Source organism: Stenella coeruleoalba (genome assembly GCF_951394435.1).
Source record: "Stenella coeruleoalba genome assembly, chromosome: 16".
NCBI classification, from domain to species: Eukaryota; Metazoa; Chordata; class Mammalia; order Artiodactyla; family Delphinidae; genus Stenella; species Stenella coeruleoalba.
In genome coordinates, this window is record NC_137162.1 from 33,049,436 (window position 1) to 33,063,854 (window position 14,419).

At 36.7% G+C, this 14,419-nt stretch overlaps 1 protein-coding gene across 5 annotated transcripts in view; it reads left to right on the forward strand.

Moving 5' to 3' along the window:
* Nucleotides 1–14,419, forward strand: part of LOC307174976 (protein FRA10AC1) — a 42,955-nt gene that overhangs the window by 12,968 nt on the left and 15,568 nt on the right. For all 5 annotated transcript variants that reach the window (XM_079899655.1, XM_079899656.1, XM_079899654.1 and 2 more), the window contains 3 exons: nucleotides 10,062–10,107; nucleotides 12,171–12,284; nucleotides 13,392–13,434. In XM_079899655.1, coding sequence (XP_079755781.1) covers nucleotides 10,062–10,107; nucleotides 12,171–12,284; nucleotides 13,392–13,434 — 203 coding nt within the window. The remainder of the gene's footprint in view (nucleotides 1–10,061; nucleotides 10,108–12,170; nucleotides 12,285–13,391; nucleotides 13,435–14,419) is intronic.

Below are 14,419 nucleotides of genomic sequence, written 5' to 3' on the forward strand. Positions count from 1 at the left end.
TATTTTTGCCTCCTTTGTCGAAGATTAATTGACCATAGTGTGTGGGTTTATCTCTGGGCGCTCTATGCTATTCCATTGATCTGTATGTCTGTTTTGTGCCAGAACCATGCAGTTTTGATTGCTGTGGCTTTATAGTATTGTCTGAAGTCTGGAAGGGTTATGCCTCCAGCTTTGTTCTTTTTCCTCAGGATTACTTTAGCAATTCTGGGTCTTTTGTGATTACATATAAATTTAAGGATTATTTATTCTAGTTCTGTGAAAAATGTCATGGGTTATTTGATATGGATCACATTAATCTGTAGATTGCTTTGGGTGGTATGGCCATTTTAACTATATTAAGTCTTCCAGTGCAAGAGCATGGTCTAGCCTCCAATTTCATTGAATCATCTTCTGTTTCCTTTATCAGTGTTTTATAGTTCTCAGCATATAAGTCTTTCACCTCCTTGATTAGGTTTATTCCTAGATATTTTTCTTTTTTTTTGGATGTGATTTTAAATGGGAATTTATTTTACTTTCTCTTTCTGATATTTCATTGTTAGTATGAAGAAATACAGCAGATTTCTGTATATTAATGTTGTATTCTGCTACCTTGCTGAATTCATATATCAATTTTAGTAGTTTTTGTGCAGAATCTTTAGGATTTTCTATATATAGGGTGTCATGTCATCTGCACATAATGACAATTTTACCTTTTCCCTTCTGTTTTGGATACCTTTTATTTTTCTCATCTGACTGTTGTGGCTAGGACTTCCAGTACTATGTTGAGTAGAAGTGGTGAGAGTGGACATCCTTGTCTTGTTCCAGGTTTTAGCAGGAAGGCTTTCAGCTTTTCACCATTTAGTATTATGTTGGCTATGTGTTTGTCACAAATGGCTTTTATTATGTTGAGATATGTTCCCTCTATACCCACTTTGGTGAGAGATTTTAATCATGAATGGATATTGAATTGTACCAAGTGCTTTTTATCTATTGAGATGATCATGTGGTTTTTGTCTTTTGTTGATGTGATATATCAGATTGATTGATTTGCATATGTTGAACTATTCATGTGACCCTGGAATGAACCCAACTTAATTATGGTGTATGATCCTTTTTATGGGTTGTTGGATTCGGTTTGCTAATATTTGTTGAGGATTTTTGCATCTATATTCATCAAAGATATTGTCCTGTAATTTTCTTTTTTTTAGTGTCTTTGTCTGGTTTTGGTGTCAGGGTGATGGTGGCTTCATAGGATGGCTTTGGGAGTGTTCCCTCCTCTTCAATCTTTTGGGAGAGTTTGAGAAGGATCAGTATGAGTTCTTCTCACTATGTTTGGTGCAATTCCCCAATGAAGCCATCCAGTCCTGGACTTCTGTTTTCAGGGAATTTTTTAAATTACAGATTCTATTTCACTTCTAGTGATAGATCTGTTCAAATCATCTGTTTCTTCTTGATTCCGTTTTTACAGGCTATTTCTAGAAACTTGTCCATTTCTCCTAAGTAGTCCATTTTGTTGGCATATAACTGTTCATAATATCTTATGATTTTTTGTATTTCTGTAGTGTCGGTTAATATTTCTCCCTTTCATTTCTTATTTTATTTATTTGGGTCCTCTCTCTTTTCTTCTTGGTGAGCCTGGCCAGAAGTTTGTTGATTTTGTTTATCTGTTCAAAAAACCAGCTCTTGCTATTATTGATTTTTCTGTTGTTTTTTAATCTTTATTTTATTTATTTCTTCTCTGATCTTTATTATTTCCTTCATTCTGATGACTTCAGGTTTTATTTGCTCTTCTTTTTCTAGTTCTTTTAGGTGGTAGGTTAGGTTGTTTATTTGTGAGTTTTCTTGTTTTTTGAGGAAGGCCTGTATCGCTATGAACTTCCCTCTAAGGACTGCTTTTGCTGCATCCCATAGATTTTGTATGGTTGTGTTTTCATTGTTGTTGTCCCAAGATATTTTTTATTTCCTCTTTGATTTCATTGTTGACCCATTGGTTTTTAGTAGCATGTTGTTTAGTCTCCATGTAATAGTTTTTTTCCTCGTTTCTCTTTGATTTCTAGTTTCATGTGGTTGTGGTCAGAAAAGATGCTTGAAATAATTTCTATCCTCTTAAATTTGTTGAGCCTTGTTTTGTGTCCTAATATGTGGTCTTTCCTAAAGAATGTTCCATGTGTGCTTGAAAAGTATATGTTTTCTGCTTTATTTGGATGTAGTATCTTGTAGATTTCAATTAAGTCTAACTGTTCTGTTGTGTCATTTGGGATCTCTGTTGCCTTATTGCTGTTCTGTCTGGGAGATCTGTCCATTGATGTGAGTGAGGTGTTAAAAGTCTCCTACTATTATTGTATTCCCATCAGTTTCTCCCTTTATGTCTGTTAGTATTTGTTTCATGTATCTAGGTGCTCCTGTATTGTGTGTGTATGTGTTAACCAGTGTGATATCCTCTTCTTGTATTGATCCTTTTATCATTATATAGTGTCCTTCTTCGTCTTTCTTTATGGCCTTTGTTTTAAAGTCTGGTATGAGTGTTGCTACCCTCGCTTTCTTGTCATTTCCATTTGCATGAAATATCTTTTTCCATCTCCTCACTTTCAATCTATATGTGTCTTTAGCCCTAAAGTGGGTCTCCTGTAGGCAGCATATTATAGGTTCTTGTTTTATTATCCAATCTGCCACTCTGTGTCCTTTGATTGATGTTTTTAGTCCATTGACACTTAAAGTAATTATTGATAAGTGTATTTATTGTCATTTTAAACCTTGTTTTCCTGTTGATTTTGTATTCTTTGTTCCTTTCTTCTTTTTGTTTTTCCTTTTGTGCTTTGATGGTTTTCTTTTGTATTATGCTTGAGTTCCTTTCATTTTGGTTTTTGTGAATCTGTTGTATGTTTTTGATTTGTGGTTACCCTGATTTTCAAGTATGTTAACCCATAACTCTATCTACTTGCTTTAGACTGGTGGTCATAACAGCTCAAACACTTTCTAAAAGATCTACATTTTCTTACTCCCCTCCTCCACATTTTGTAGTTTTGATGTCCTGTTTCTCATCTCATGTTTATCTTTTTGCTGTTCATTGTAATTATAATCGCTTTCACAGAATTTTTTGATTGTTTCTTTAATCTATGTACTGCCTAATTTAAGTAGTCTTCAATCTTTTTATATATTTACTTTTTCTATTGTGATTTTCCATTTCTTATAGATTCCTGTTTCTTTTCTATTTAGAGAACACCTTTCAGTATTTCTTATAGAGTAGGTTTAGTGTTGCTGTATTCTTTTATTTTTTTCTTTGAGAAATTCTTTCTCTCTCCTTCCATGCTTAATGATAATCTTGCTGAGTAGGGTATCATAGGTTGCAGGTTTTTCCCTTTCAGGACTTTAAATGTATCTTGCCACTCCCTTCTGGCATGCACAGTTTCTGTAGAGAAATCAACTGATACCCTTATGGCGGTTCCCTTGTAACTGACTCTTTGTTTTTATCTTGCTGCCTTTAGAATCCTCTCTAACTTTTGTCATTTTCATTATGATATCTTGGAGTAGGTCTGTTTGGGACCCTCTGTGCTTCCTGTATCTGGATATCTGTTTCCTTCTTTAGGTTTGGGAAGTTTTCAGCCATAATTCCTTTGAATAAATTTTTGATTCCCTTTCCTCTTTCTTCTTCTGGGATTCCTTTTATGCATAGATTGGCATGCTTTATATTATCCCATAATCTCATATGTTGCTTTCATTTTTTTCTTTCATTTGTCTTTCTGTCTGCTGTTCTGATTGGGTGATTTCCATTATTCTGTCTTCCAGATCACTTATTCATTCTTCTACCTTATTTAGTTTGCTATTTATTTCCTTTAGCTTGGTTTTCATCTTGGCAGTTGGGTTATCTAATTTTGATTGGCTCCTCTTTATAGTTTCTAGTTCCTTGTTATGGTGATCTGCGTTTCTATCAATAGTCTTTCTTAATTCCTTCAGCATTATTATTACCTCCTTTTTGAGCTTGGGGTTGGGTAGACTGGAGAAGTCTGTTTCGTTGACTGGAAAAGTCTGTTTCGTTGTTCTTTCAGGGGATTTCTCTTGTTCTTTTAATTGGAAATAGTTCCTTTGTTTTTTCATTTTACTTATATTTCTTTGACTCTATGAATTTAGGAGAAACAGTTATCTACTGTGGCTGTTTTTATGTCAGAGCGACCCTGTGTAGACTGTGGGAATCCAGTATTCTTGGTGCAAGGGTTGTTTTTGGTAGGATTCTTGCCATATCTTTTCTCAGGGTGTGTTGGCCCTTGTCCCCTTGATGGCAGTGTGTTTGGTGGTGGTGTGATCAGAGCCTGCACTGGATGTTGAGTAGGGCCTCCTCTTTGCTCTGTGGTTGTCACAGCCCTGTCAGGGGCAGGGTCTGCTCCCCAGTTGTAGGAGTAGAAGCCCCCACCCAGGTCAGGTTCTAAGCTGCAGTGTGAGGTAGGTGGGACTGGAGCACTCTCTCTGGGAAAGGAGCTGCTGTGTATTCTTCCCCAGGAGCTGTCCACAGGAACGTGCAACTGTGATGCTGCCTGCCACCTGGTGCATGCGCCCACAAAGATCAGTGTTGTTGGCCCTGCCTTCAGTGGCTGGTTCCTCTGTGGGAGCACTGGTAATGGGCTTGGAGGTCCCTTAGGTACGTATGCATGCTTACAAAGCCACTGATGGAAAACCTCCTGAAGGTGTGCGCACTGTGGGAGCTCCAGTCACTGGCTCAGACTTCAGCCCTGCCTCCGTGTGCGCGCACCCACAGAGTTTGCAAAACCCGCAGTGGCCGGAGCTGTGCCCCATTGCAAGCATGCTGATAATGAGCCTGCTGTGGCAGAACCACTCTCTGTCCTGTGCACACCCCCAGTTTTGGCCCAAGCAACACTCCTGGCCCTTCAGGCTGTCTCCACGCAGCCAAGCCAAGTCCTCTTCCCAGGTCTGTCCACTGAAGCCCAAGTTTCACTACCCAGTTGCTGTGCACTTCAGGCACGTGTCTCTGGCTAGGAAGTGCAGCGACATGGCGGGGACTGTCTATACTGGTCTTTCTTTACCCTGCAGGGCTGCAGACCAGCTCCCATGCTCTTCTCTCGAGCCTCTGAAGCTCCCTATCTGTCCCAGCAGACCTCCCAGCTGGTGAAGGAGGTTCCCAGGGTGAGGGGACCTTTCCTTTTTCACAGCTCCCTACCAGGGGCGTAGGTCTCATCCCAATTCCTCTTCTTCTCCCTGTTCCCTTTGTCTTCCCCAGTTATGTGGGGATCTTTCTTTCAGCTCTGGTTGTATAGGATCTTCAAGCTTTCAGTAGGTATTCTCTGAGAATTGTTCTACGAGTAGATGTATTTTTGTTTTATTTGTGGGAGGAGGTGAGCTCCATGTCTCTCTGCCATTTTGATCGCCTCCTCTAGGATGATTTTTATTCCTATCTCATTTTTCACATTTTTAGCTACTGATAGATAAATTGACCCAGAAACAAATGATCTCAGTTTGAAATGGGAGGGGAAGGAATGTTGCATAAATCTGTATGTTTTGGATAGTGTACATCTGTATTGTATTAAGACAACCTATTTAAAAAGTTTTTAAAAAAAATTTAATTTATTTTTGGCTGCGTTGGGTCTTCGTTGCTGCTCACAGGCTTTCTCTAGTTGGGGTGAGTGGGAGCTACTCTTTGTTGCGGTGTGTGGGCTTCTCCTTGCAGTGGCTTCTCTTGTTGCGGAGCACAGGCTCTAGGTGCGTGGGCTTCAGTAGTTGTGGCTCTCGGGCTCTAGAGCACAGGCTCAGTAGTTGTGCACATGGGCTTAGTTGGCATGTGGGATCTTCCTGGACCAGGCCTCCAACCTGTGTCCCTTGCATCAGCAGGCGGATTCTTAACCACTGCGCCACCAGGGAAGTCCCTAAAAAGCTATCTTAGATTTGTTTATCCGAAGGATTTCTTTTCATTTTAATAGTTAAATCTCAGAACCATAATTGGTTTAATAATTTTTCACTAGTGCCTTTAACATGTGGGTTGCTTTACAATATTCTCATAGATAGTAGTAGTGTGCATTTTTATAACCCTGTTTACAAACCCCAGCACTTGATGTATCCCTAAAACTTCCTCAGTTTCTTGTAAACTAGCTCTCATCTCTAATAGTTATTGACCATGTTGAATCCAAAAAGCATCACAGCAGTTGGAGTTACTTGAAGGTATTATACTGCAAGTTGCAGGTGAAGTATAAGTCTTTCAAGGAGCACATAACAAAACTTTTTCAACCCTGGTTCATTTGTTGATTGTCTTCCAGTATTTATATAGGACTGGGCTGGGTGCTGTGGGTTAAAGCATGGTGTCTGCCCTCAAAAAATAACTATAGTTGACGCAAGAAAGTGGATATAAATAAATAGTTAAATATTTGTATTCCCCATTTATTTTGTTTTCATTTTTGTTTTTGCGGTACGCGGGCCTCTCACTGTTGTGGCCTCTCCCTTTGCGGAGCACAGGCTCCGGATGCGCAGGTTCAGCGGCCATGGCTCACGGGCCCAGCCGCTCCGCAGCATGTGGGATCTTCCCAGACCGGGGCACGAACCCGTGTCCCCTGCATCGGCAGGCGGACTCTAAACCACTGCGCCACAAGGGAAGCCCTGTATTCCCCATTTATAAAAACACAGTATATTACTGGAAATCATACTTTATAGTGCATAGGGACTTCCCTGGTGGCGCAGTGGTTAAGAATCCGCCTGCCAGTGCAGAGGACATGGGTTCAATACCAGGTCCGGGAAGATCCCACATGCCATGGAGCTACTGAACCCATGAGCCACAACTACTGAATCCCGCGCGCCTAGAGCCCGTGTTCCGCAGCAAGAGAAGCCACCGCAGTGAGAAGCCCGTGCACCGCAACGAAGAGTAGCCCCCACTCGACACAACTAGAGAAGCCCGCATGCAGCAGCAAAGACCCCATGCAGCCAAAAATAAATAATAAATAATTTAAATAAATAAAATGCATAATCTTGAAACAAGTTGTGTTTTTCTATTAGAACATGATGAGTTAGTTAGATACCAGGGTAAGTGCAAGTAAGAAATCACATATGACTTGCAGGTGTTGAGTATAGATCCTAGAGAAATAGGAAATATGGAGAGAGGGACATCTTTTTTCTTAAGGCTGTTTTTTAGAGCAGTTATAAGTTCACGGTAAAATAGAGGGAAAGGTAGAGAGATTTCCCATATCTTGCTCCACACATACCAGGGGGATCTTCTTGGCAAAGATAATGATTGTTTTTTTTGGCATAGTATTTTGGAGAAAGAGTAATGCTGTTGACTTTCTTGCTACTATGCATTTTCTCATAGTTTTACTTACACAAAGGCAGTGTTTTATTCATTTTTAATTAACAAGCTCCTAGCTAAGTGCCTAATATATATAGTAGATACTTAGGGCATTTTTAGTGAATTCCAGCCTTTGTTTCACACCCCTATTTCCTTCTTTGTTGCTTTTTCCCTTTCATCATTGAGAATTTGGTTGGATCATTGTATCAGTTAGGGTAAGATTCAGCTACAGGGACCAGCAAGCAGTTCCAAATAACAGTGGCTTAAATGAACTACAAGTTTGTTTTCCTTTCCCATAAAAGTCCAGGTGGATGGTCATGGAACTTTGTGTTGTCAGGAAGTCAGGATACTTCTCTCTTATTGCTTGCATGTGTGACCTCCTTGTTCTAGAGGGTAGAGTGAGAAGAAAAGGAGGCTAAGCACCACACCCTGAGTAATTCAAGTGTTTAATCCAATGTATCAACAGGAATATTTGTCAGGAAAGAATAGAAAAACATTGAGGCAAAACCTCTCTGCAATCTTTAACTAGTAGGACATATTGTAGTTGTTACATTTCTTATCCGCCATAAGATTATAACCTTCTTGGTGACAGACACTTATTTTAATAATCACTTTATACTCTCAGCAGAGTGCCAAGCCAGTAAGTAGTTACTTAATAATTATTTGTTGAATAGATTAATGAGTGAAAGAAAAAGTTTGGGAACTGTTGCTGTACACATTTGACTATGCTTCAGTAGACATTCCAACATCTTTTGGATGACAAACAGTCCTCACATAGATGTATGGGCTTAAAAATAGAATTAAATACAGAGTTATTTTGAATTTTTTATTTCTTTTTTTCCTAGACTGGGGGATTTTATTTTATTTTCAGTTAGAATATTTTGAAATATTTCGAGCCCTCATTTGCGTTTAAAATACAGAATTGCCTAATTCAAATAATAGATGATTAAAAAATAAAATAAAAATAAGCAAAATTAACCAGGCATTGAATGCTTCATCTGAATTATCTTTCTTAATTACAACAACCTATGAGATTAGGATTTTATTCATAAAAAGGAAATAGACTGAGAAATTAAGTAACTTTCCCAACCTCACAGCTAGTTAATAAATGATAGAACTTGCATTGGGTCAGCATGATTCTAGAGCTGAGCTTTTAACTATATGGTAAATTGAATAGAAAACTAAACTATTTACTAAAATAGTAATTTAGCATATGGATGTGAGTCTTATAAGATAGTGGAGAAAACATTTTAACACTATCATTTTTAGCCAAAAAGCAAATAACAGTTGACCCTTGAACAACGTGGGTTTGAACTGTGTGGATTCTTTCACTAAATACGTACTACAGTACTACACAGTCTGTGTTGGTTCAGTTTGCAGATGTGGAACCCTGGATCTGGAGGGCTAAGTGTAAATTTATGCTCAGATTTTCAACTGCGTAGTGGTCAGTGCCCCTAAACCCCATGTTCAAGGGTCAACTATAAAGTTACGTTTAGAAATCTGGAGGGAAATTTAACAACTTTCCACTTTAGGGCTCCAGACTGGTACCATTGCTTTTTCCTGTTCATTACTATTCTGTTGTAGTGGGAAAAGAGCTATATACAAATGAAGGGTTGTGGTTGTGTTCCATTAAAACTTTATTTATAAAAATAGGCAGCAGGCCTGTAGACCATTATCTGCTAACCCCTGGTGTACTATACACCAGATACTATTATAAGTACTTTATATGTATTATTCCATTTAAACGTCTTAACCCAAAGCAGTAGTACTCGTATTATCTCTATATGAGGCAACTGAGCCACAAATAGATTAAATAACTTGTCCAGTATTATATAGCTGTGAAGCGATGGAGCTAAGACATAAACCCAAACAATCTGACTCCAAAGACTGTACTCTCATATTATAGTATACTGCTTCTTTATTGTACTAGAACTTCTTTTTTTCTGTCAGTGTCATAGAACAGTATATATTTTTTGTTAATTTACATACCTTGTGCCTGGCACCTATAACTTTTAATAAGAAGTCTAAAAGTAAAGAGGATCGGACTTCCCTGGTGGTGCAGTGGTTAAGAATCCACCTGCCAATGCAGGGAACACAGGTTCAAGCCCTGGGCCAGGAAGATCCCACATGCCACGGAGCAGCTAAGCCTGTGTGCCACAACTGCTGAGCCCACACGCCACAACTACTGAAGCCCATGCACCTATAGCCTATGCTCTGCAACAAGAGAAGCCACTGCAATGAGAAGCCTGTGCACCGCAATGAAGAGTAGGCCCCGCTCGCAGCAACTAGAGAAAGCCCGCACACAGCAATGAAGACCCAACACAGCCAAAAATGAATAAATAAACTTTTTTAAAAAGTAAAGAGGGGCTTCCCTGGTGGTGCAGTGGTTGAGAGTCCGCCTGCCGATGCAGGGGACGCGGGTTCGTGCCCCGGTCCGGGAAGATCCCACATGCCGCGGAGCAGCTGGGCCCGTGAGCCATGGCCGCTGAGCCTGCGCGTCCGGGGCCTGTGCTCCGCAACAGGAGAGGCCACAACAGTGAGAGGCCCACGTACCGCAAAAAAAAAAAAAAAAAAAAAAAGTAAAGAGGATTATTCCTTAACAGAGAAGTTGGTGATTGTTCAGATGTACTTTTAAGTACCTGGAATCCTATAAGGAGAGAAAAAACTATCATGAGGGGAATTAGGTTTACTTTTTAGATTAGTAAGTGTCATTATGTTAATTGTTGGCTCCATGATAAGATTTATCTACAATTTAAATATTGTTTAAATTTACTCTGGCATAAATGTATTTTTTTTTTCTTGTCAGTTTGGATTTAGGTGGCGAGTAGAAAAAGAAGTAATTTCAGGGAAAGGTAATTCTTTTTTTTATTTTAGTTTTTAATAGGATAAGGTTATTTTGTTATATTATTGAAGTCACTGGGTAAGATTATTCCTAATGTATACAATAAGTGATTATCTACAAAATACAAAGTAAAATTAGAGAAGGTGTATTAATGATATATTGCTAACAAAGTTCAGAATATAATGCTTTAATGGTTTTTACGTTTAGAATTTTTGCTTCTAGGATATTCAATTGCAGATAAGTAGAAAATGTTCAAAGAGTTAAAAATTTCCTAGGAAGGAAACTATCAACAGATGAATACTTGAATTTTTCTCTATTAATTTTTGGAATAATGTGTTGGTATTACTGTATTCCAGTCAAATCCACATTTTGCAGATAGAAATTAAATATTACTTTGAACCTAATAATTTTTAGACAGGCTAGTTCTTATTCTTAGGGAGTCACTGAGTTTGAGCCCAAATATTTAGTCTTACAGAAAAAGAACAAGCATTTGGTAGACAATCAGTAAATGCTTTTTCTATGCATTGTAGTCTATTCATAAAATTTTTCTGAAAATTTAATATTTCTGTACTGTCTCATGCTATAAAATTAGCTTTGTATTATTGGTGATTGCATTTAAGTGTTAATCTTTATACTGTCTCACGCTATAAAATTAGCTCTTTATTGGTGATTGCATTTTAAGTGTTAATGCTTCTGAAAACTACATAGGAACATTAAGGAAATAATTTTAAACTAAAAACTTTTAAAAATCTTTGAAAATAAAAGTTTCATTTTTAAATGATTAAACATTTATGCTGTCAGTATGGCTCATATACATCTTCCATAAATTAAGATCAGCCCTAAAGGTACTATAGAGGAGAAGGAAAAAGAATAATTTTAAAGCTATTTTAAACTTTTCTTAGCATTACATTTTAGTTTGTGCTTTTACCTAAGACAATGAGAACTGTTGAAATGTCTACCACAATTTTAAAATTTTATACTTCTATTGAATGGAATTTTCAAGTGACAGTAAGTAATGCTGCCTTTAAAAAAAATTGATGGACATTCTCTAAATTCATGTAATTGAAAAAAGTTTTACTTGAGAAGGGGAAAGAAAGCTATTTGCTCTGACTGAATCTTGGTGCTTTTTTAACAATAGAGCCATTGCTAAACACATACAGATTTAATGAAGTATTTATTTGGAATGAGTGAAACAATGCCAATTTAGAAAAGCTATCAGCCTTTGAACTGGTAATTTTCAAAATTCATTTTGACAGTTTCTTTTTTATGAAAAAAAGGCAGTTCCTGTTGGTGCAAATTATTGAGATATAAATGCTTTTTTTTAGTTTGTGCAAATAAGTTTGATCTTGTCTTTTTCTGTTGAAGTTAATAATTGTTGAGTAGTTTATTTTTTTTTTCCCTCTTGGATCATCAATATTAGTCCTTTTTTGCATAGGTTTTAATATACAGTGGATATGATAATAAGGCATTGATTTTAGTGTCAAGTGATTCTAAAACTTAGAGCATCAGGTTTGATTACTCATTCTACTTAATCTCAAAATGCTAGTTAAAATGTGTTTTAAATGTCATTTTATGCTGGTACTTAAATGCCATATTAAAAATTTCAATTTTTATCAATTTTAATATTATTAAATATTGAAAAAGATTGTCCCAGTTATAAGTGCATGTACTTTGGAAAATATACTTATTCTTTTAGGGTATTAGTGAGTACACTTTTCTAGTACTTCCATCTTCCAAAGTGTAAGATTCCCTTACACGGAGTCACTAAAACTCTGTATCTTAATATAAACAGTCAACTTGATAGATAGTCAACTATCTATCAGGTAAAGAATTCTGGAACTGTTTTTTTTTAAACAGTTCATTCAGCAATTTGATTTGATTGTTGAACATACCACAATTATTGTGGTCAGTTTTTTAATGATTATTTTATAAAGCTAGGAATTTATATATGTATGTCATGTATGTCATGTATGTTATGTATGTATGTTGAGTAAATTTCAGAGGTAATGCCAGATTGTATAGATAAATATTGTCGCCAACCATCATAGCTAATATTCCTTCCTTTATTTGCAGGCCAGTTTTGCTGTGGAAATAAACGTTGTGATAAAAAAGAAGGCTTAAAGAGTTGGGAAGTTAATTTTGGTTATATTGAGCATGGTGAAAAGAGAAATGCGCTTGTTAAATTAAGTAAGTTGATTTTAGGTGGGGTGTGATTGATTTCTTCAAAGTTTATCTAGTAATTTAGATTTTAAAATATATAGGCTAATTTAAGATCCAATTAAAAATTTTTAATGTATCTTCTTGGGAACTCTTTTTTTCTCAGAGCTTCTGAAAGTTGCAAGAGTGACATTAGGGGAAATAGTTCTAATGCCAAAGGTAAACCAGTAATTCGTGAAGTGAAGACCTCTTTCCATTACTTTGAGAATGTCACCAGGGCAGAGTGAGATGCAAAGTATCAGAAAAGGCAATATAAAATCTCGCATTAACTGATAGCCATATTGTTATGGTGTAGACTTTATTGACTGTCAATAAAGAAAAAATTTTAGAAGGGCAGATTTTTCTTGATATTAGTCTTAAAAGCTTAGGATTATAACCCAGAATACAGAAGTTTCTCTTAATATACATGTTTTAGGATCTGTTGCTTATTCTTTTTTTTCTCCTAAGCTAGTCTTTTATGTGTCAGCTTCTTCTCTGCCTCATGTTAACAACCTTCTCTGGTTCCTAAATACGTGTGCCCTTAGAGTGTCTGCCCACTCTGGGTAGAAATCAAGGATTTCTCCATATGCTACTTGGTACACACCAATGAAGGTTGGTGTCTGAGTTCTTCCTGGAAGTGCTTATGAGGAAGAGTCAACTAGTGTGAACTGAGATTAAAGCAAAAAAGAGACCACAATAGAGGAACTTTTTTGAAAGTTCTTTTACATTTGAAAACTCTTAGAGTACTTCAGAGGAAATGACTATACCCACACTATTGTTATTAGATGTCTTTGATGTGAGATACAATTCTGCCTGTGAAACAGTTTGCTTTTAGAATAACTTGACAGCACCATTTTCTAAAGCAATGGCAGAATATTTTCAATTTCTCAAGCATTCTGATTCAATTTTTATTATATATATACATTTTTTGAGGTGGGAGAGAATCAGATTGTTTTCTTCAGATTATTTGTTTCCCCTCTTACAGTAAAGGAATGTAAAGAAAAATGACAATTTATGATATTAAAAGTAAAGTAGCGGTGCAGTTATTAAAATTTAGCAATTCTGTGCTGTTACTCTTTTTTTTTTTTTTTTTTTTAGGATTATGCCAAGAATGTTCCTTTAAATTAAATTTTCATCACAGGTAATATGATCTTTTAAAATGTGGTTGTTAATTTTAGTACTCTGGGACGTAGTCACCTGCACTGGATGTCTAAAGTAGACTTGAGTGGTTGATGTTTGATTAGTTGATTGTATATAAAATCCGCCATTACCATATGACCACATAAACCAGGGAACTGGAAGTTCGTCATGCCTAACTCTAGTCAAGCAGTTTTAAATGTGAAGGCCTGTGCAGGGTGGTAGATAGATGCTAGAATTTTTGGTTTGGAATCAGTGTTCAGATACTGTAATACTCTTCGAAACTATATTGTAAAGCAGGTCTTCATAAAGTGATTCCTATGTCTCATTTAAGCATTGTTTTAATTAGAGTTTGTCATTGTTACAAAGGATTATACCTCTATACTCATTTTAGATGTTAAAATCAGGCTCCTATTGAATGAGCTAGACTGTGTCTGCCATACTGAATGGGGTAGGAGTATCATTGTTCTGCATTGTGCAGTATATATAGATAGTAGGCTTTCCTATATATTCCTCTCAGCTAATCCACTTGCTAGTCTTCTTGGGCAAGCTATGTAACCTCTGTAAGACTCAATTTTATTATCTCTAAAAATGAGTATACTAAGGTTATTGTGGGGATTAAATGAAAATGCATATAAAATGCTTGACACAGTGTCTGGCGTATGGTAAGTCAAGCATAATGAAGTCCCTGGCGTTGCAGATGTTCAGACAAAATCTGTGTAACCTGGCATGATTGTAGTGGTCAAGTTTCATGTCCTGAGTAACACTTGAAAGTCTTAACAGTAAGATTCTGCAACTTTATAAAATGTATATATTAGTATATTAATTTAAAATCAGCTGTGTTCTAAATGAGCCTTATCTAGTATTTTAGCTATTAAAAATAAATAAAAAATTTTAAATTCTTAAAATTAGCAAAGTTTTTAGATTAATTGATTTCCCCTCTCAATGATACTGGAAGATAACAAAGTTTTATTTGACCTTGAGTTTCG